This window comes from Microchirus variegatus (assembly GCF_963457635.1).
Source record: "Microchirus variegatus genome assembly, chromosome: 6".
Taxonomy (NCBI): Eukaryota; Metazoa; Chordata; class Actinopteri; order Pleuronectiformes; family Soleidae; genus Microchirus; species Microchirus variegatus.
In genome coordinates this window covers 20,235,429-20,259,603 of record NC_139807.1, presented here as the reverse complement: position 1 = coordinate 20,259,603, position 24,175 = coordinate 20,235,429, and the positions used below count along the sequence as shown (strand labels likewise).

General features: G+C 40.1%; 1 protein-coding gene across 1 annotated transcript in view; it reads left to right on the top strand.

Annotated features, from left to right (window-relative positions):
* The window catches only part of gria1a (glutamate receptor, ionotropic, AMPA 1a), a gene marked incomplete at both ends in the record, with an annotated part of 95,956 nt that overhangs the window by 34,524 nt on the left and 37,257 nt on the right, over nucleotides 1-24,175 (top strand). Inside the window, 6 exons of the mRNA XM_083891606.1 lie at nucleotides 1,586-1,770; nucleotides 9,806-9,859; nucleotides 16,197-16,355; nucleotides 16,841-17,008; nucleotides 17,900-18,004; nucleotides 18,338-18,448. Of these exons, the coding sequence (XP_083747732.1) occupies nucleotides 1,586-1,770; nucleotides 9,806-9,859; nucleotides 16,197-16,355; nucleotides 16,841-17,008; nucleotides 17,900-18,004; nucleotides 18,338-18,448 (782 nt within the window). The remainder of the gene's footprint in view (nucleotides 1-1,585; nucleotides 1,771-9,805; nucleotides 9,860-16,196; nucleotides 16,356-16,840; nucleotides 17,009-17,899; nucleotides 18,005-18,337; nucleotides 18,449-24,175) is intronic.

The window sequence follows — 24,175 nt, the reverse complement described above, 5'->3', positions numbered from 1 at the left end:
CCCGGCAATCATCTTTCACAGGTTGTGACTGCATTTCTCATCCTTCTTTTGACGGGCCCTGGGTTGTGTTTGTTGTTGTTGTGGAATAAGCCATTTTCAAATTTGCTCAGAATGCACAAAGTGCCTGTATGTATGTGAACAAACGAGCATGGAAGGATATGTAAAGCACAGAGTTTAGGCCCACAGTGGCTTTAACAGTGCATGCTGAGTGTATGAAAAAAAAAAATGCAGCTTCATCATGTATTAGTTTACATTTCTAAATTTTGTAATTGCTGTAATTCATTTGGGTAATGGCTGACAGTCTGCTGCGGGTGAAATTACTTTATTTACTCTCTGGAACAACCGCAGCTGCCAGCTACAGAGGAATCTGATTGGTCTGCTGCCAGGAGCGAAGCAGTACAGCAGTGAGTCAGATTGTAAATCTGAGCTTAAGATCAATGTGCTCTCTAATCGCCTTTTATTTCCTGCCTTAGCATGAGCCCCTAGCTCATTGGCTGCTCTAACTCTTTCTCTATGATGCCCAACCGTCTCAGCAGTGTATTGGTGACAGTGTAATTGAGTAGCGGCACCTGTAATTGGTGCTAGGAGGGCGTGATGCTGGCTGAGTGTGGAGCCAGCGATGATGCACGGGGCTGATTTGTGAGGGTGAAAGTGATTATTTAGCCCCAGCACTGCATGAGCTGGAAAAACACACCTGTACATGTCAGGATGTTTAATGGACTGTCCCACTTATACTATTTGATCACTGAAGCCACAGGTATAGATTATGATGGATAAGCAAACAACAAATAGTTTGATTTTCTGCCCAGCTGTTTTGTTCTCAAGTTATTTCAATTTCAATTTGCTCTCATTATAACTACAAGTAGTGGGGCAGCTCGTGTGTTGGAGTGGGTCGTCCTCCAACTGGATTGTTAAGGTTTGATCACCTGCTATATATTCTACATGCCAATGTAGACACTTAACCCTAAAGTGCGCCTGGCAGCGTGTGAATGAATAAAAATGTTGCATGTAGGTGTAGTGTAAAGTACTTGTGTTCATCAAAAACACTAGAAAAGCACTTACATAGTGTTGTATTATTACCAAGCAATCATTCAGCATGTGGTTCTGTCGTATATGTGATGATGTCACTCAATGACTTACCCAAGATAAGTGATGATTAAGAAGATAAAGGCTCATGAGGAAAAATTCAAGAGTCGCATTGTTTCAACAGAATGTTTATAGATTTTAATAAATGACATTAAAGCAACACAAAATACATACTGAATGTAACAATCAAAAAAAAACCTGGTGCTGGAGTTTGGATGATGAGGGAGCGTGATGAGTGTCCCTGTCAGATCTTAAACACAACAGGGAGACTGGTCAGATGCTCCCAGTTGCACTAATGATCTCCACCCACCAGGTACCTGCCAGACAAACAACAGGTGAAACTCACAATCACAACAGGCGCTGATAGAGCTGGAGGGTCATTACATCTTCCTTTTTGCTGCCATTTTGCTGTAAATGTCCACACAGGTAGCTCCCAGGGTTTGTTTCCTGCACAGTTCCCACAGAGTGTGTCAGCTCTTTCCTTTCTTCTCTCTGCCAGGACTGTCAGTGCTGCAAAAGGTTCTGGACACGGCAGCAGAAAGGAACTGGCAGGTGACCTCGGTTAATGTGGAGACGATGACGGAGGCCTCTTTCCTGAAAGTGTTCCAGGATTTGGACAAGAGGAAGGAGGGCCAAATTATCATCGACTGTGAGACTGAGAGACTCACCGGCATCCTCAAAAAGGTAGAGAGCTGTTCTTTGTCTATTTATGTATTTATTTATTTTTGCAGAAATATTGTATAATATCATTCAGGTGTATAAAATACTTCTACTGCAGAAAAAGACTCTGTATGTTTGAAACGGATGAATAAAAGAGAGGCAGTGTAGATGAGAAGTTGAGTTTCATTGGCGGTTTTCTGCTGCGCTTGGTCTCCTGGAGCATTGAGGACAGGAGCGATAAATAACGCAGCGTTGGCATTTGAAGTCGGCAGTTCTTCTGTGATAACATAATCACTCACTCACCACTGAACTATTGAAAGGAAAAGAGAATCTGGTATCCTCCCCTGAACACACTTTGTCCAATCCCAGCCTAGCAACCGTAACCGGGCATGTTGGCTCTGGTTTGGATGTCTGTGCATGTTAAAAGGTGTACATAAAGGTGTAAATACTGTTTTTGTTGCCTTTAAAAACAAAAAAAAAACATGCGCAAATAATTACAATTTATCTCCTTTCTTGCGATCATGCATTACTTCCGAAGACATTGAGAAAGTGTTTACTTGCTTCCCCAAGTTATCATCATGGATGCCAATTTAAAAAAAAAGCAAAGTAATCGTAATGGCTGTTTAATCCCACTTAACAAAGGCTACTAGGACTAATTAGATTTATACTGTTTTACATATGTATATATCTGTAAGGTTTAGCCTCAGTCTTTTAGAATAATGATTATGCATGCGTGTGCATTTGTTTTAAGATAAGTATTTAGAAAAAAGCCTGCCTGTGTCATCTTTACACATGAATTTTATAGAAATCCTGGATGGACTTGGTATGATAATGATATATGATAACCACACAAAAAAAACAGTTTTCTTTGCATTTCTGATGATGCCACATGTTTCAGCTCAGTAAAACCCACACACATTATCTGCCAGAACTGCTTTGATCGCTTTAGCTCCCATGAAAACAGTGGTCTGCCTGAGTCAGGTCGCCATAGCAACTGTTTGAGCTTTCAATACACGGATGATGACATTTACTCTGATTGTCTTTTTGCTGCATTTGATAACAGAAGATACAACTGGTGAAATAGTACGTTCTCCAACACTAAGGAGCTCATTTACACTTGAATTTAGTTTTTTTTTGTGTTTTTCTGTGAACATTGTTGTTCACTTAATAATGAATGTAATCATGTGATTAATAAATATATGGTCAGTGATAATAATAACAATAATAATAATAATAATAATAAAGTCCTTGATTAGGACACTGTAAAGAAGATGGTAAACCCCAAGATGTTGTGAATAAATAGAATAGTGTGTCCCCCACACACACACACCATACAAACAGTCCCCATCTGTATGTGCACAGCCTTGTCTGCTCTGTGTGAATGTTATTGATGACCCGGTGTCTTCAGTTAAGGTTATTGCATGAGATCTGACCAGTTTAGAGGAGCTGGAGAACTTCTCCATTCAGATGACCGCCATCAATCACCCGCACATCTGCTTCCCCCTCTCCTCTGCCTCTTTTTTGCCCTTTAAACTCACTCCTGTGTCGGTCTCATACAGTACACAGATTCCCTCGGGATAAAGTCACTGACAGTATCCTGAGGGTGACTTCTCATGGAGGCTGAATGTTGACGTAGTCTCCTCAGAGAACATTTATTGTGATGGAAGCGGTACATCGAGACAAAAAAATGACCGCCATCTCTCTCTCAGGGCTGAACTGTGAAAGACTCTTCAGATCTGCATGTGTAATTTAAACGCCACTCACATTCTAAGCATTTCCATTTGACATTCCATTCCATTTGTGTGTGTGTGTTTCTTTTTCTTCTCCCTGGTATCAGCTGCATTGGTGGCACCGCTGGTGTGTGCGTGTCTCTTCTCCTTCCCTCTAGATTTTCCCTGCCCGGGGCTCAGCCGTGGGGCTCGTCTTGCACTGGGGTCACCATTAATAACAAATGCCACCTTCTGTCATGACCTACAGCATCATTACACGCACACACACAAGACAAACAAATGAGCACACTCTACAAAGTGTTCACAGGGGATGGTGCTCACTGAGATGAAGAGGAGTGAGGTTATGAATATAATGCCTGAGCAGGGACAGTGAAAGTCTTTATTCTGTGTTAGGGTTATTAATTGAATGATGCATGCTTTAAATTAGGGTTACCCACTTGGCTTTATTTTATGTGACTTCCCAGTGTGATGGCACTCATAAACATTTGTTGTACAGAACAGCAGCTTCATGTAAGCTTTGCATGCGCTGTACAGTGATAGAAATATTGTTTTTGTTATTTTCTCCATTGGTTTGGCTGATTTATTGAAACAGAAACTACATTTTCAAAACTCTAAGATCGTTTGGCAAAACAGTCTTGCAGTTCAGCACAACACCATGGTTCCCTTGCAAAAGCGCATATCTCTCCCAAAACTGTTTACTCATGCTTCAAAACTAAATTCCTTTCTGATATAAATAGTCAGTGTCACCAAAAGGCAAAAGATCCTTCTCAATTGGTTTGGCTCATTTCTCGAACCAGACTAGACGATCTCTAAAACAAAATAACCTGGATGGTTCAGCACAACACCATGGTTCACCTACAAAAGCTCATATCTCTCCCAAAACAGTTTTGGGAGAGACTTATGTGTCAAAACTACATTTCTTTCTCATATAAATAGTCAGTGCTCCCAAAATCCATTGTCCATTTGGCATTGTGTAAGCACTGCAAGTCAAAATGTTTAGATGTTTTGTCACTGTGGCAGAGGACCATTGAATAATCCCTTATGTCCACCTCTCAGTCTTAGCCCAGTCCTTCATTGACAAGGGTTAATGTACTAGTTTTTTTTTGTCTAGCTAACAGAATATAATTGTGAAGAATACTGATTTTTTTTTTTTTTAGGATTTTATGGTAAGAGTCCCCTCCAAAGTTTGACATCACACATTGCACTCATACTGCCAAGGAAATTGTAACCATTTTTATTCACACATATAAACTAACTTCCATACATCAGCGAAAAAAAAAAATATAGTATATATTCAATATACTGTCATATAAACACATAAACAAAATAAAGCTGGAGATTCAAAACTAACATTTATTGAGGACATTTCTGTCCTCGCCCTCCTGGCCATCCACACACTGCTGTCTGTCTGGCCACAGATTCTCATTCACATCACAGAGTATAATCTCCATTGTGATGCAGCGAGGGAAGAAACAGCGTGCATGTCACAACTATCCCCTGCACTGATCGACTGTAATATCATCACATGGAGCAGGGACCTCTGATTTTGAGCCTGATGCTCATACACTCTCTACCGCCAAGCAGAGAAAAACTCTTCAATAGGACTGAGGAAAGGAGAGTAAGGTGGAAGGAACACCATGACCATCCTTGGATGAGTAGTGAACCGGGCCCTGATGAGCGAAGCCATGGAGGAAATTCACATTGTCCCACACAAATGCATACTTTGGTAGGTGAGGCCCTACCAGACCTCTCATTTTCAGGGATCAAATCAGAATGAAGGTGGTCCAAGAAAATTAGGAGCTTCTGTGTAATTGAGGTCAAGGTCAGGTGAAAATAGAACTTTGCCAGCAAAGAAGGAGTTTCACAAATCTCAGATGACAGATCAGATCAAACAATAATGTGTGTCAATTATGATAAATTTATCAAATGTTCCAAGAGATTCATATATAGTATTCATGGTATTATGTTCTTGACTAATTTTGACAATTGAACGCACTATTGTGCAAGTGATGACTTACACAATGAAATGATGCTGACATGTTTTGCAGAGAACAACCATTCGACTGAGAATCGACAATCAGTTTAGATCAACAAGATCTATTCTCTTGGAAACTGTGCTAAATGAAGGCTGACTGTGCTAACTGTGTGCTCCAATTACTTAATCATGTGCAACGATGTACTAAGACAATTGCAATTTGATGAAATGAATGAGAAATGCAATTCTGTTGTGGACAATTGCCAAGTGGTTTGGAGATTTGTTCATGTTGTTTTGAGAATGTAAATTCTGTTTCAAGAAAAGAGCCAAACCAATGGAGAAAAACTGTAATATACCATAAAAAAACATGAGATTTATGTTAAGGTAACCCCCTATAACAGATTGAGGAATGAAACATTTGGTACTGCTAGTCTGTTAGTCTTTTCTTTTGTTTTTTGTTGTTGTTTTTTCCCATTTTATTGTGTGTCATTATTGGATAACAATGACTCACTGGTGTTTGCTGTTCTGCCGCCGAAGCTCCCACACTTTACAGGGAAAACTCAGACTGCAGTACAACAATTCCCATGAATGTGTTGCTTCCCCAACACCATCAAACTACGCTTTTGTCTTTTGTTATTGTTTTGACTCAGACCTCAATGGCACACACTGTATGGTCTCATTTCCAAGTATTGACCAGTAAATGCTCACACTGTCAGCCCCTGTGGACTATCCTGGCTATTGACAGTTTTTCAAATAGTTATCTTAAAGCACACAGATAGATAGTTAGGTGAACCATAATTTAAAAAGATATAATATTGCCAGGCAGCTAAAGGCAGCATCTAGTTCTGCTTGTTTATGTTGTAATAGTAGAATAGTAGTAGAAGTCAGTCAAGGTTCGTCACCTTGCACGTGCACGGGGAGGATACCTGAAGTTGGGTGAATTGACTCGGGGCTGTACTACTAGCCTGACATTGGTCGTTTCTTACATGTCAGAAATTAATTTGACTGCCAAACTGCTGTATAGAGGCAGACAATCAGTCCCACCTGTGCACTGCATGAGAAATGACGCCCGATCAAACTGAAAGAGTCAAAAATGGTTCACTGATCAAGCCAAGCTGTAGACACAGACTGTCTAGATATTGGCGCTGACAATTATTTTTCCCCCTTTTTGTTCTATGTGGATTGAAATGTCGTCAATCAACGTGGATAAACCAGTTCTGGCACAAAACTATTGAGCTCTCAGCGTGACCTTATGTGCTTAGTTGACCTATATCTCCCACAGTTAGGGAGTGGCAGCAGTGCAGGTGGAGGAGGGATGGATGGTATAGGCTGTATAAAAAAGGGGCTTGTGCACAAGTCAGACCTGACTGAGCACATTATGTGATGGTATTGTCAGATGTGAAAAAAGCAGATTATTGTAAGTTATTTAAATATAACAAAGATCAAATAAAAGCTCTCAATGGATACCGAAAAGAGCAGTAGAGGGAGGGGAGAATGATTTGTAACGCATTATATTTACTAATTACTTGCAGGAAACATTAATTGATTTATACTTCCATTAGTTGGGTACAGAGTTAATTAACTCTAAAATTAAGGGCCAATTCCAATTCCTATCCTCAATCTTAACCCTCAAGCTAAACCCTTAGGCTGAATCCCAATTCCACTCCTTCCCCCTTCCCCCTACTTGAGACAGCCCTACCCCTCACATGAACACGCAAAAACAAGGGGTAGGGGGAAGGCGGAGGGGGAAGGGGTGGAATTGGGATTTAGCCTTAATCTTAACTGGCCCTCAAAACCAAGTGTTGAGGGTTATTTTGTCAATTAGAAATGGGACACCCCTTAAATGCAGATACGTCTTCAGACTGTGGGGGGCAGTATAACGCCAAAGCTGTGTCCAGTCTGTCAACTCCAAAAAATAAGAAGAAGAACGCGTTTACATCACGATTATTTATTACGATCTGTTTTTCAGTCAAGTTATTAGGTTGTCAGTTAGTTATAAGATGATACTCATACAAATACCACAACCACGGACATATTCAGCTGACAGTTACCACACACCACGGCTTACTGAAAAGTAAACGATAGCAAATGATTGCTTGTTTGCACCGAGGGTTAAGATTGAGGCTTAAGCAAGAGTCAGTTTGGGCTCTTTCAAAAAAAAAAAAAAAGCATAACGACAAGTCACAAACTTTTTGTATGTTGTGTATGTATATATATATATATATATATATACATACCCACATACATATATATATACTATGACATGCCGTTCAGGAAATTAATCTTTGAATACATGGAATGAAAGTTTGAATATATTTTATGAAACCTTGATTATTGAATGAAACTCTGAATATATTGAACGAAACCTTGAATATATGGAATGAAACCTTGAATATATTGAATGAAACTTGACTGACGTCAGACTTCGTGGCAGTGCCTGCGGCCATCTTGTGTGACGAGTGGATGCTGCAGCAAAAAAAGACAATGAGTCAGGCTGCTCGCAATCTCGTTGCAGCAATATTAAACAATGAGGACATCATTAAGACACTGGGGAATGCGTGTGAAAATCCTCCCGATAACCCTTCCTGTTCTTCTGACGAAGAACTTCGCTCCCTCTTTAACCGTGGCAGACCTACTACAACATGCCAGGCAGCTGCTTATCAGGCCAATCTCAGCATGCCTTCAACCTCACACGAGTGCCCCAAAACAGCCCCTGTGTACAATCTCCACCCGTACACAAAAAGGGTAAGAATAGCTAGGCTTTATTTAAAACTAGATGAGGGCTCTCAGTAGATTACATATAAAGATATAGATCATATTCTATATCTCGGTGCAGCTATGATGAGCCCTGGTAACAGCGAATCCTTCATAAAAAAAGAAGAACTATTAACAGAACACTCTGCTATGTGTGTATAGGTCTGTATGGTTAGCTTGATATAGTTTTCAGGTGATTTAATGAAGGTAAACAGTGAATGGCCGTGCGTAATGGCACTGCGCTCTGACGCTGCACTTCTCCTGGGGCTGGAGAAGCTGCTGCGGCTACAAAGATTTTGTGAACTGAAAGAGAAACTCTTCATATATTGTTTAGATACAATACGAATCACCCACATTCATAGACCAATGCAGGCTGAATATTTAGTTTAGTATTGAACGTATTTGATGATCGGCGACACATTGTCAGCTTTGGGCACGTTACTGACACAAAGCTGACAAAAAAAGTGGGGGTATCGGGAGGATTTTCACGCGCATTCCCCAGTGTCTTAATGATGTCCTCATTGTTTAATATTGCTGCAACGAGATTGCGAGCGGCCTGACTCATTGTCACTTTTTGCTGCAGCATCCACTCATTACACAGGTGGCCGCAGGCACTGCCGTCTGACGTCGGTCAAGTTTCATTCAATATATTCAAGGTTTCATTCAATATATTCAAGGTTTCGTTCCATATATTCAGCATTCATTCAATATATTCTGAGTTTCATTCCATATATTCAAGTTTTATTCCATATATTCAAGGTTTCATTCAATATATTCAAGTTTCATTCCATATATTCAAAGATTAATTTCCTGAACGGCATGCCATAATATACACATGTATATATATATAGATATCTATATATATAATATATAGATATCTATATATACGTATATATAGATATATATATATAATATTGTTGTGTCTGGCCAAAGGAACAAAGCCGTCGTTTCCATCGTTGTCATAGATGCAGAGATGAGATGAGGAAAGGAGAAAATGAGACAGCAAAGGAGAGAAGAGCCGTAAAACACAGAAGTAGACGATGTAGGTAAAGGTTAAAGGAGGCGGTAATGCAACATTACGGATGCAAACTGTCATAGATCACCAAAGAGGGAGAGGAGAGAGGAGAAGAGGCAGTTATTAAAGAGAAGAAAAAGAGCATAGGAAATGAGAGGTAGAGAGGAACAAGCCAAGTAATGAGCTCAGGAGGAAATTGTAGAGTGACAAAAGTGACAAAAGAGGAGAGGTTTCTAACTGCATCCAGAATCTTCCTTTTCTTTAAGATGTACTTTGACTAAATGGAGCTGGTAATCTGTTAAAATGCTGCACAAAGATGGAAGCTGACATTTGTGGCGTTATCCTCTCTCTTTCTTACAGTAGATTGTTCAGTCCCTCTGCTCTGATTCCCTTTGAATCTGTTTCTGTCTGTTGAGCACAAGGTCAAATGCTGTATACTGTAGCAGACACACAGCTGAGACCTACCCTCGCTTACACACACTAACACCCAAAATCTTGGGTGTTAGTGCCTGAGACAAAGAGACTTTGTGTTTTTCTACCTCTGTATCACAGGCATTTTATTCTCTGTTTGTCCTTTTCTTCCAGATTGTTGAACAAGGCAAGAATGCCAAGAGCTATCACTACATCCTGGCTAACCTGGTAAGGAAACACTGCATTTTATCCATGCAGATCTTTTTTTCCACAATGTTATGTGTTGAATGAATTTGTATTTATGAATGTTTCTTTTACATACATATATATATATACATATATATGTATATATATATATATATATACATATATATATATATTAGGGATGCAACGGTACAGTTTCTCCACAGTTTTGGTATGTATCGCGGTTTTGGGGCCACGGTAGCGGTACAGTTTCGATATCTTAATATAAAACTGCTCAGACTAGCAAAGGCAATATTACATTGTAAAAATAATTAATGGGCACAGATATCATCAAACCACAAATTTAATTTAAATAATAGTGCACTATCAGATCAAATGAAACGGCAAACATGAAACCACACAAATTAAAAATAAATAAAGGTTAGTGCTATCCAACAAGAATAAACACAATTTTAACCACTCATGGAAACTACTACAGATACACCATGCTGCTCCAAGTGAAAGAGACAGGTGATGACGATGTAAATGAGAGGCTTGCTCTGGGTGGCGCTGTAGAGCGAGTGTCAGTCCAATATCCAACTTCAAACCAACTACAAACCAACTTCAAACCAACTTCACTGCACAGCACTGCGCTCATGTCTCTGCTCCTGAGTGGATCTAATCAAGCAGCATTGTGTGTTTTAATACATTTTGACGGACTGAAAAGTACCGAAATACCGTTGTTTGCCGTTGCGTATTGAACCGAACAGGGTGTACCGAACGGTTCAGTAAAATACCTAATACCGTTGCATCCCTATATGTATGTTTATATATATATGTATATATATATATATATATATATATATATATATATATATATATATAAAATACATATTATGTATGTTTATATATTCGTATAAGGGATTGTTGATCACAAAACCTTGCTATGTGTTTAGTGAAATATGAATTGTCTGTTAATATGCAGTGTTATATTAAAGCTATAACATAAATATATAACATAAATGTCTTCAAATTTGGTATACTAGTGCAGTGCCCGTAGGGAGTATGTGCACACTGCAAATCAAATACGCTTACTAAAGAGATTCCAGTGTGGCTGACAGTAACAAAACAGCTAGCTAGGCTAATGCTAATTGCCTCGCTAGCTTAACTTTTGAAACAGGTTCGCCAAGTTAAACGCAAAATAGTAGCATGCTAATGCTAAAGAAATATGTGCTTGCATATAGGTGAATGGACACCTCGTCGTTTCAGTATAACACCATGTTCTGCGGTGAACCGTGTGAAAAGGTCTCACCCGCCATGAGGACAGCCTCTTCACTCCCACCTCCCTGCTCCAGACAGCACAGCTGCTGCTGATGAGCGGCTGCCTGCCTGGTGTAGCGTGATAAATCAGCGAAAACTTTAAAATCAAGGATGCACACCATCGGGCCGTGCTCAACCCATATCCAAAATCTTAGGTCGATCTGACTAATGGTCAGCGAGATATGCACGTCACAGACACACACAGACAGACACAGACAGACACAGACACAACTTGCTCTATAGATTATGGCAAACTCAAATGCTCTCAAATGTGACCAATTTAGCTCAGGCATAAATGGTCTTTTATGTTCTAATATTACATTTTCTTCAGCTAAACCATATGCTCTTTCTCTGCACCGTCAATCCTGCTGACATAATAGAAGTAGACTTGCAGTGATGCACGAGTAGTAAACCTGTGATAGACAGAGACAGAATTATCACCATGAAAGTAAAAAGTCTCGGCAGCCAATGTATGTAAACTTCTATGCATTAGCATTCTCTCTCTCTCTTTCTCTACATGGTTTGTCGACCCCTACAGCACTGTTCCCGCTCACTAAATGCATCCAAATGAAGAGAAAATCGACATTAACTAAAGCCGTAGTAATAACAGCATTAATATGCAGCTGCTGGCTTGAACAATTTCTCACTGCTGGGGTTTTAGATTAGCTCAATGGCTCTTGTCTGGCCAGTTTTCCAGATTTAATTTTAAATGATAAGACTTGCAGGGTAATAATAGCTGATAGGCAAAGTGGCGTCTGTCATTTATAATGGGTCCATTAAAAGGTTTGCGCATCAAAAAAAAACTGTTAATGCATGTTTTCATACATTTACCAATTTACTTTCTTGTGCATTATGTTTGCAGCTGTGTGTCTACTAAGCATAATGTGATAGAGACGATACTTTTACATTATATTTAGTGCCTTGAGGTGTTCAGCAAAATTTGCTGAACACGTCAAGGATAGTAGGACCAATAGAACCAAAATAAATGCTTTGTGGGCTCCACCTTGCTGGTCTTCAGGTGTTGCTAAGGCCTTCATGCAAACTGAAGCACTGTGGCCGGCACAGAGCAGCGTTAGCTCGGCCTGTCCTGAGGACCAATCGCAGCTCTTGCCATCTCCGTTGTCCCTTGACGGAGTGACGGACACTTAAATAATAATATTTTGTGCAGTCAGAGACGCAGAGGCTCTCCGACAGGCTCTCCGTCTACGCAGAGGGCTCTGCGTAACCTACGTAGAGCACTTTGCGCAGGAGTATAAATTGGGCTTAAGGCGTAGCTGCAATCTTTCTTGTTAAACAGCAACATGGTTGGTAGTTGGCAGGTTTTGTGTGTTTTGTGTTTACAAAAGAGAGAGATTATCTCAACCAGAATATCCATTTGGGTGCCAATTCATGAAGATAAGGAGGGCTAAAGGAGGGGTATTTATATGTTAGCAAATATTATATGCTGCACACATGCAGTAGGAGGAAATTGTGTCCACCGTGACTGATGACAAAAAAAGTGGTGCTTATGACATTGGAGGTTTTAAACACAATGTGCATAGCATTCAAATTCTTAAGTAGTGAGAAAATTTTTAGGCCAGGGGTCTCAAACTCGTATGACTCATGAGCTTCAAGACAGGTAAGCAGAGGCCAGTCAAACACTTCGTGGCAGGAAAAACAACTCTTCAGTATGGGTGAGCGATATGAGCAATTGTTGCATAATTTCAAAATAAAGGTGTTTGTTTTGATACATATATCGGAGATGAACATTTGAGTGGCGGGGCCACACGAAAGCTGGTCCTTGTTTGTTTTTACTCTGCACTTTAGTGAAACGAACCAAACCTTTTGAATAACGTATTCCCCTCCTCGCCTGAGGCAGCATTGCATCAAGAATTACTGAAGGAGAAGAGAAGACAACAACAATGAAAACTCTCTCATCTGTTGGTTAATGCAGAGCAACTTCTGTTTCTGCCACATAAGAGCAGAAGAGGGAGCTGCATCAAATCCTATCGGCCTTGTTTTTATTTTATTTTTGTTTTATGTGAACATACGACACATATACACTGCAACAATGGGCTCATCCATTTCTCCTGGCTATCATTCTGCATGCACGTATGTTTTGGTTGTGTTTACCCACAATGCCCTGCATTTATACCCACAATGCCCTGCATTTGTACCCACAATGCCCTGCGTTGTAGTCCATGTCCTGAGACCTACATTTTTAAGCGAACTAGAGTTCACAACCCCCCCCCCCCGCTCACCTCCCTGCTCACCTCCCTGCTCAGGGCACCATGACTCCACTTGACTTCACATGGTGAATAGGTGTTGCCAAATGAATGTTGAAAATGTCTTTCATATAACCTTTAAATGTCATTAAAATATCTGTCTGAAATACCCCAACTAAGTCCAGTGTAGGAAAGGCTAGTTTCTATAGTAACCTCTTCGTCTCACTGCACTACGTTAGCTCGTACATGGAGCAGAAATAAAGACTACTCTGTCCGTTCAGCTGAGAAATATGGACACCTGGCAACACACAGGCACATTAGAAGGACTCTGAACACTGTTCCTTTTCTGTTTCCAATTTGTTCATCCATAAAAAGCATTAAAAAAACATTTGAACTTTGCTCTGCCTAACAGCCAGACACCTCTGCTTGGCCTAATTTCTCTGGTTAATTAATTTTCTGAAGTGATCTGAATATAAACAAGTGACATTTTGATACAGATGCACAGTCGAGTAGGACTGCAACTAATTATTTTCATAATCGATTAATCTGATGATTTTATCCTCAAAGTCTTGGTTTTGTCCACAAACCAAAATAATGTATTTGTTATGTGGCGCAAAGAAACCGGAACATGTGTTACAATGTTAATATTATTATAATTTTTTTTTTACTTTGTTTTATTGTACGCACTCAAACTCATTAATCAATTATCAAATAGTCGTTTCATTTAGTAATAAGAATCGAGATTGAGAGTGGAGACAAAGACATGACAAGAATAGCATCATAATAGAGGAGAGAATAAAAGATGGAGAAGTGTGTGGTCAGACGAATGCCTGGTGAGCAGGAACGACCCAGTGAGGCATCGTTTCTCCTCACCTGTCAAAACCTTTGCTCTTAAATCTTAGACAAATCTTCTCTCCCCTTTGCTCCCTCACCCATTCCCACTTGTCTGATTCTTCTTCTCCCCATACTAACTGACTGGCTGCTGAAAGACTCTCACACTGCTGCCTTTCTCCCTCACTTAAAAAAAACTTAAGGAATGTCTTCCTCACATAATAGTCAGGGGGAAAAGTACAAGTCGGAGATACCATTACAGCAAATCGCTCCTTTTTCCTATTCTCCTCTGCCTGAGGTATCCTTTATATTGTTCACAGTAGCCCATTTGGGTTTGATCCTACCATTGATAACTGTAGCCTTTGAAGACTCTGACTCTATCAGAGATTAACGGTGGACTGCTCCCACCATGAAATTAGGTTTTCTATTTTCTTTCTCACTACTCTTCCCTCTCTCCCTCCGGAGAGACGGGGATGGAGTCTGCTCAATTGGATAAACTATCTAAGTGAAAAAGAAGAATTTGTCATTTTCATTATGCAATTAACCCTTGTGCTTTTGGGGGGGGGGGGGGTTCAAAAGGTAACGAGAATACAGCCCTTTAAATTACACATTTGGTTCCAACTCGTTCAGCTTTTTTTTTTTTATTATTATTAATTATCCAGCACAGTTGTCCCCAGTGTGAGGTTTGGGGGCCCTAAAATGGTCCATATGTATAAATGGAAACCAAAATCTCTATAAATGCAAGGAACATATGTCTGTACGTCAGGGTGACAGGCTTCAAACTTGGCAGGTGGCACCAGTGTGTGCAATGTCGACTTTGGTGATGTTTGGATCAGAAAAACAAGAGATACCGGTTAAAAACAGATTGATATTGAATGGGTATTGCACTAGTTAAATAGGACAGAAATAACTTATTGTAAGGCCTATGAATATAAATAAGAAAGAATCTCTGAGAAAATTATCTGTTAGGACTTTTGAAAAGCTCACAATTCGCCCTGCCTGATGGTTGCCATGGCTCTTCACTACACATCTTCCTAAAGGTGCAGTGGGGGGTGGCGGATGGCTCACTGGATGGGAGGCCAACGCTGGACACTTGGGCTCTTGGGTGCTGGGTGGGGCTTTGTGCCAGGGAACCATGGGTCGGTCATGGCGGGTCCTTGGACCTCAGGCCCCTATCTATGCCTGGGGGTTCCTAAGCACATCTAATGACAACCCCTGCACATACACACACATTCTGTTACATCAGGAAATAACCTCAAACTGATGCAGTTATTGTAGGCTCGGTAAACCTTTCTTTTTGTGGTTCTTTATGATTACTGTAGTTGTTGAACTTGTGATTCAAATGAATGTCAGTACCATTACTGTTATTGTACCAAGTTGTCAAACTGTGCCTGTACTGTCTGGTGTTGTTGTTCTTGTTCTTCTCTCTCTTCCTCTATTTGTCTGTCTGTCTCTCCCTCTCTTTCCCACTCACTCCACCCTCCATTCCTCTGTCCGCTCCTTTTATCCCACATCACACTGTCAGGAACTTTAGTGCATCACCATTAACTATTAACTCGTGCAGTACCCCATTAAAATGTGCCTGTTTTTGTGGAATGTTGGTATGGTATATTTTTGGTGTTTGAATGGTCACTTACAGGCGATATCTTTGGCATTTCATCTGATATTTCTTGCATTACTTATCCAAATGACATCACAGTATGCACTGGACACACTGGTGCCCTTTGTAAGTTAATTGTCATGTATGTTTCAAGCCTGTTAAGTGACCTGTCAGATAGTTATGTGGTTAACAGACAGAGATATATAGATAGGTAGATGAGATGTTGATAGCGATTTTCAGGGATCAGTAAGCCTGTACGCATGGGCTTAGTAGCCCACGATTCCCTAAATTTGAAGGTCTTTTTGTTTTCCTCTTTCCTCTGCCTTGTCCAGTTGTCTACTCCTCTTCCATCACGATAAGCATTCTACACAGGAATATAGATATCACATTTATAAATTCTCCCTGCCTGTTCTTCTCCCCGTCTCAGGGTTTCCTCGACATTGACCTGACAGACCTGAGGAAAGGTGGCGCGAACATCACCGGCTTCCAGCTCGTCAACAACTCGGAGCCGAGCGTCAGTCGTGTCGTCCAGCAGTGGATGGAGTTTGACAATAAAGACTCCAAATTGCCCAAGAGTGGACTCAAAGTAAGAATCTTTCAGCCTCGTATTTATTCTCCCTTTCTTCTTTTACCTTCTATTATCTTTTTTTCTTTCGTTTTTTCAAGAAGGGAATGTACTCATTTTTATCTGTCCTATTGTCAGACTTTGGCTCAATGATTTTCTGTGTGAGTCTGCCTTTACGGTGCCTGAAAGGGTGTTCTTTATGCCCTTCAGTCACATTTTGGTAAAAAGTCATGGAAGGATTTTCATTAAAATACATTGGCAGATTAACTGCAATCTTATCTGAGTTTGTTGATTCAGATTGTGGGATTTATGATGTTAAATGATTATTGATTTTTAGCTCTAACAACTGTCCAACCAGCTGTGGTAGAGGATTAATTCCAAATCTAAACCTTTGTGTTCACACTGAGTGAAAACGAAATGCCTCACCTCCCCTCAGCTAAGACCTTTATCAGTTTTTATTAGCATTGCTTCAGTTGAAATTGTCTGCTCTCTTTGTTTTTTTGCAGTACACAGGTGCTCTAACATACGACGGGGTGAAAGTCATGTCCACGGCCTTTCAAAACCTAAGGAGACAGAGGATAGACATTTCTCGCAGGGGCAACGCTGGAGAGTGTCTTGCCAACCCACCAGCTCCCTGGGGACAAGGCATAGACATCCAGAGAGCCCTGCAGCAGGTCTGGGCACATACATAAAAATACACTGCCACACACACACATATACGTGCACATACATGGACCGGTGCACACATTTGCACAAATTCTTGAATGACACATTAGCTAACAGCTCCTGAGTTGGTGCTGGCTGAACAAATTAGGTCTCATTCTGTCGTGTAAAGTTCACATTAAGTTGTAGGAGAGCTCTCCAGTATCAAATGTGACATCATGGCTAGTAAACAAAACCTGCGGGCAATAACACTCAGCTGTGATCATCATGGAATATGACATCAGCAATTGGGTTTAGAGATGTAATATTTGGCAGTGGAAATGAAAATGCACACTTTTGCGTCTGAAACGAGGTTGAGGAATAAGGGGAATTATTTCACATTTAAAACTCTACTAACCTAATTAAAAAGACAAATCTCATATTTTAATTATTTACTCCGGAACCCTATCCACATTGTGTATGATAAATTCAAGATGTTTGCAAGGCCATACGAGTGTGTAAGTGTGCATGTGCACAGAGCAGCCTGAGGCTCAGTCTGGAGAGTGGCTGTGCAGCGGCCTGCTCCGAGTCATTCCAGCCATCTGCCTGAGGATAGACTGGAGATTGAAGCCGTGTTCGCTCAATTAACTCCATCACACAGCCAAGACAAACACTCTGCACTGTGCACATGCACGCACACCGTCTGTCATTCACCTCTGTAGGAACCCCTGACACACACTCACAAACTCTCACAAACAAAAACTACACAAGCACATGAAAAGCGTGCTTAACATGCATCGCATGTGAGCACAACATGCAAATGCCTGCCGCAGGTGCAGACGAGAAAAAGGCAGCAAATATTATTAACTGAGGTGAGCTCAAGTCTGCAAGTCACTAATTCAATATTTGTAACTCCATTGTAGGTTCGCATAGATGGATTGACTGGTCACATTCAATTCAATGAGAAAGGTCGGCGAACTAACTACACCGTGAGTGTCATGGAGCTGGCCCCATCTGGACCCAAGAAGGTAAACCTGAAGCTCTGAATTCACATCTTTACTTTATTATTATTTTCTTTTTCTTGTTGTTGTAACTGCACAGTTGAGCTGTACCTTTATGGATTTATCAGAATGACAATTGAGCTTTAAAGAAACAAAAACTGCTCCAAATTTCTGAATGAACTTGGGAGCCTTGCATTTTAATGGGCTAACTAATTATGTGTTAGCTCAACAAGGATGGTAGAACATCTTATGAATTATTTTAAATCAAATGTAGATATGGAATCATGAAGCAATGCCAGTTTTTATTATATTATTGTTTTTGTTATTATTTCGAGCTGTAACATATTCTGCTTGTTTTAGGTTGGCTACTGGAATGAAGATGAGAAGTATGTGACTACCGCCAGCTTCATGAGAGGCAGCAACGATACTTACGGACTCCAGAACAGAACTTACATCGTCACCACTATCTTGGTGAGTCAGAGGCAAGAGAGGTTTGACAGATTTTGTGAGATGAGACAGAGATTAAGACAGTCGGAGTATAACTCAGCAGACATGTGTCTGTATCTCCCTCATCTCATTCCTTTCTTAACTCTAACTTCATATCCATCTGTCTGACGCCTGCTCAGAGTCGCAGTCAGAGACAGAACCGCTTTCTGCTGTCGGTACAGAAATGTGTCTTAGCTTCTTTGACTTACTGGAATAGTAATGCATTGCATTATGTATTTACTGAGCCTGGCTAATGCCAGACTACATCTCAATCTCATTTGAGTTTGAGTACAAGTTTAGAAAAGGTTGAGTTATCTCCCACTTTCTCTGAGGCGCAACCAACGGATGTAGATGTAAATGCCTCTGTATGCAGTTGGATGGACCTACAACCTGTCAGACCAATGATCCGTATTTGTCCAGGGAAACTCAGTGGAGCAAGTCGCATAAAATGGAAGCAACAGCCGTATCGAAAGACAGCTGCTCTTCAGTGGCTACCTTGTTGGACGTATGCACAGGCTGATAGATGTTGCTTCTCAGTTGTCATCACGATAAGCCCTTTTCTATTCTGAAGTTGGCTAAAGTTGTAAGCTCAGGCCCAGTTATTGAAACATAAATTCTGCAAACGAACAAATAGAACACAAGATAGAAGAAAACACAATATTTACGGTGTGTATGTACAAACAAAAATGGGCTATATCGCCGAACAATTAAGACACAACGACCAGCTATTTGTCTACAGACTTAGCTCGCAGAATCCAGCAACGCTGTCAATCAAAAACAGGTTCCGCCTTTCAGACAGTTCCTCCAATCATCATGCAGAAACCCGGCCTGTTGAAAACAGTTGAAGCTGACATTCAAGTGGTTTTAAAACAGAGGCCACTACGGGAATACGAAAATCACGCAAGACGATCTTTGATAAACGGCTGATTCTGAACAAACTACGAGACTGTGCAGTGTCAATGTGTCTTTCACTTCTCTCTCCTGCCACATTCTTTATGTGGCTCAAATGCCACAATTGGGCTGTTCAACAAGACGTGGCCAGGTTGTGTGAAGTGTTCTGGGCTATATATCTGGACTGCAAGGGAGGCTGGGATTGAGAAAAGGAAAGAAGATTCAATCTGACAAACTCTAATTGGGAGGGGGGTTTTTTTTTAATCAAATTTTTTTGTCAAAAGAAAGGACATCCAATAGCAGGCATTATCTGAATGCTATACAGCAGAGGATAATACTGATGGTAGTTTACACGTCTGTGCAGGTACAGGATGTTCCAGAGCAGGGTTTGGTTCTTTTGCTGTACTTTTGAAGTGGAAATGCCTTTTATCTCTGGGCATGTTGTCCTCCATGTAATCTTGTTGGAATGAGAACAAGCATCACTCTTTATGTGTTGTTTGATGATGAACAACCACGCATGATTTTAGATATTCTGTTAGTGACTTCAGGTCGTGCAAGGCAGTGGGTGTGCAGCCGATCTTCACCATGAGAGGGTGAAAGATTTCAACTGTGTGCTTCCCTTAAGAGAACCTTAATGTAGAAGCATTAGCATATTCTAATATGTGCTATCTCATTTTAACTCATTTTGTAAGCTTTCTTTAGATTTTTGTAGCATCAGCCAAACACAAAATGTAGAGTATCATGTGACATTACCAATAAGAATCATCTGGTATTGCTTCTATCCTGTCATACATAGTTGTTATAAAGATATAGTGATTATAAATAAATGGAAGTGAGTTGTTGAATTAAAATAAAAACCAACATTAACATGAACACAGCTAACTCACTAAATATTATTTTATAAGAGTGCCAGCAGGTCCAAATGCAATTGTGAGCTTCACATGGCCCAAAAAATAGACATGTAAGATTATGTTTGCTCTTACAAATTCTTTCTTTTGAAGTAAAATCAGCTGGAACTAAGCTGCTCATAATTTATCTATGGCTGCGTTCGAGATTACATTGTGGGAAGTTGTTTACAGGACATTCCAGAAAATCTAAAGTGAACAGTTTATCACTATGACATGAGTGAAGTGTAACTGTTCAGATGTGTTATTCTTGCGAAGAAAGTAAACAAACCCTTTTGAATGCAGCATATTTATACCCAGCTTCTAGTGGTTCAGATCAGCACATGGAGTAAATGCAGCAGACAGACTGTTTGCCTAAACAGAGGCCCAATAACAACACAGATAGTAGAAGTGCAACATAATTTTATTCTTAAGATATACTATATTTGCATCTCTACAAATCTCTGGAAAGGAGATTCTTCTTTCACACATGTATGTTAGATAATAGTGGCTGGGGACATGTGAAGCAAAATTCCAACAGTGCAGCAAAGACTGAAATCAGTTCCTCTTCATGATGCTTAGGAGCTATAGTTGACATAATCCTTCTCACACTGTTAATCTAAATACTCTCAGCGCACTTAATCAACTACCCGGTCACTCCAGAGAAAGTGCACCTGCTCCTACATTACTGTGTTTGGTTTTTTAGCTGCCTGAGATCTTTATAAAAAGAACACAGGAAAGCTCTGCTACTTTCTTTAAAATTCCCAAAGATGAGGAAATGAAGTAGTAGGACTGGTAGGACTGGAATAAACCAGCTCTGTTTTTGTGTATGGTGTAATTAAACTCTGACCAAAATGGTTAAAATGCTGTTCTATTCGTGTTTGTTAAACAAGTGGTTTGATACCAGAGAGTTTGCGCTGATATTATATACAAACATTTGCGGACTTTGGTCCCCAATAAAGCGAGTAGTCCTGTGCACGTTGTGTCCGAGGCCGACACATAAACTGTAATTACGAGCGCGAGCGCGATTGAAACCCGACATTTTTTCAAATCGTGAGCCATAAATGTACACATACGTCCACGTCCTCCCCACATCTGGAGCTTGTTGTACCTGCTGCCACAGTCTAACAGAGCCGCTGAGATCCGCTTTCATTAACGGATATGTTGCTAATGACGATACGCTTCCTGGTTTTTAAATGATGTGTTCATGTCCGCAGGTTTTTACACCTTCAGAGAATCTAAACTCTAATTCAGGACCGTTTTTAATCGTGATGTGTAGTTCAGCGTGAGAAATCGGAGGTGTGGCGTGAGAGCGTGAGAAGTCAATCAAATGCGTCAGTCTCACGGCCAATGCGTGAGAGTTGGCAGCTATGTGACTCTTATGTAGTCAACTGGCATCTAATTAAAATAACATGAATATCCTGTTTTAAAAGCAAATGTTTTCCAAGAGAATAGACCTAAAAAAAACTGTCTCTGACATAATCTGCTATCAATGTTCCCTTTTCTGGGAAAATAAATTGGTTTTCTGTCTTGAAGCCTTAGAAAAAGATAAGGTGTATTTACTGGGCTACAATAGTAGCCGTGGACTTTTTGCACCTTGAAACTTTTGTGCACACTGAGTCGTTGCTTGAGGGAACATGTTGTTTTCCCAAGGTCTCTGTTATCGCCTCATATTTCCTCCCCCTAAATCCTTGTTGTTCCAGCCTGATACACTCAGACCAAGCCTGGGTTAACAGGAAATCTAAAGGAGTCAAGCAGAAATATATTTAATGGAACACACATGCTTCACAATTGTGGCTTTACAGCAAGACCAGGCGATGACTGGATTTACTTATAGTAAGTTTTTACTTTATTATTATTATGTGCTTTCACCAAGAAAGTGACATCCAATAGCAAATGATTTAAGTTTGACTTTTCTAACTCCAAAAATCCACACATTCTTTAATTGAGTATACTTTAATCAGTGTGCGAAATACCCATTAATAATCAGGGGGGTCCCATCTCCCATTTGTTGCACCACCCCAGGTGCCACACTGCAGTATTGGCTATTTTCCCTGTCAGATGTGGGATTGTGTGGGCCTTTTCCACAGCGCCCATTTGGAAAGCAATTCATTAAAACATTAAAAATACAAAATTACAAATAAAGTAATTTACATTTTGTCTGGTCATAAAGGATACGAAAGCATGCAAAGTGTATTATGTATGTAGATCATATATGTAAAACTGAAATGACAAAGATCTTTAGGAAAAAAGACATGTTTTTCAGTTACACTGTAACATGTTTAAACTAGGGCTGGACGATTATGGCAAAAATATTAGTCACAATTATTTTTGACTGATATTGAAATCATGAGTATTTATTGAACCACCAAAACTCAACTTTAAATATAATTTAAAAGAACAGCCAGAAATACATTAGTAACAAGCAAAAAAAAAAATGATTATAGTAAATTTAAATAATGATAGCAATAAAAACAAAAAATAACCAATCTACTTGCACTGCTGCTGAACTTTAATTTAAATAAAAAATGTACAACATGCAAAAGGATATGTGACAGCATTGTAAAGAGTGTCCTTTATAGAGGACTGTGTTGCGGTGGCGCTGACTGCCGCCTGGTCATAGACCACTTTATGACTGAACTTTAAGTGACTGAATAAGTTGGTCGTGTTGCCTTCAGGAGCAGACATGACAGCGCGAGAAACTTTGCAAACAATTTCCTTTTGCTCAACGTCCGTCAAATTGAAGCCAAAGTGTTTCCAGTTAACTGATATTGTCCTACCTTTCTTCTCAATCAAAGGCTGCCTTTCTGCCATGTTTTCAATCGGTTGCTCCTCATATTATTGATCCACACACGTCACAAGCTTGCTGCAGCTGCACGTAACACTGGTGCATTCAAGGTGTTTTTCTAGCATAGGAATTCACATACACGCTGCGCCGTGCGCCGCATTAATGTTTTTATGATCGTGAGAAGCGATCAAAATCATGAATAAAATTAAATTAATCGTCCAGCCCTAGTTTAAGTCAAATTTTGTCTTACAGGCTTTCAGGGGGTCCCGAGTGTTAATCAGGGGGGTCTTTTATTTTACACATGCTGAGCTTTGTGTTAAAGTAGTATTACATTTTTTCATACAGTGCTGTCTTATAACTCCATGTTCATTTGCATTCAGCAGCAGTTTATGCCCTTGGTTTTATTCACTGAGATTTCCCCTTTTCACAGTGTTATGTACTGCAGACAGTGACCTAAATATTCAACAATCTTACATTGTCTTTGAACTGACTGACTGAACTCTCTTGCACAAAATGGCATGAAATGGTGAGCCAGTTTTTGCTTGCAAATGTTAAGCCATTGTTAAATGTTCCCTTTATACCCAGTCTCAATGCCCTCACCTGTAATACCCGGCTAATAATGGACCATGTTAACCTTTTCAGTTTTGCAAACTGTCCTACATTTTTTGAGTGTCTTTTCAGTGTCATATTTTCAAAACTTTTCTGGAAATTGAGTTTATAATGTTGTAGTTTTCCTGAAAAAAGGAAACCGGACAAAAATGGATATTGTTCTGGAGCGTAATAAACACAAAGGCGATTACAAACTGTGAAAAGTAGCGAGTATCTACCAATACCGATATCCGTCCAATACAGCCATTGTAGACCATTTCTGAACTATGAAGACACACACATGTTGCTTCATAGTTCAGAAATGGTCTACAATGCCTGTACCGGGGTCCCCATTATGCAACTCTCACTTTGGCGCGCTCTGCATGAGCATCGAAGTATACCGGGGAAGTTGGTATAACATTCTATCAAGAATATTGACTATGTAACTTAAAAACAGGTCGATACTATCAGTCATAACTAATGTCCATGTGTTTTGTCTGTGTGTTTATATTTGTTCCCACATACTGTGTGTTTAAAGTTTTTTCTTGCATGTGTATGTGT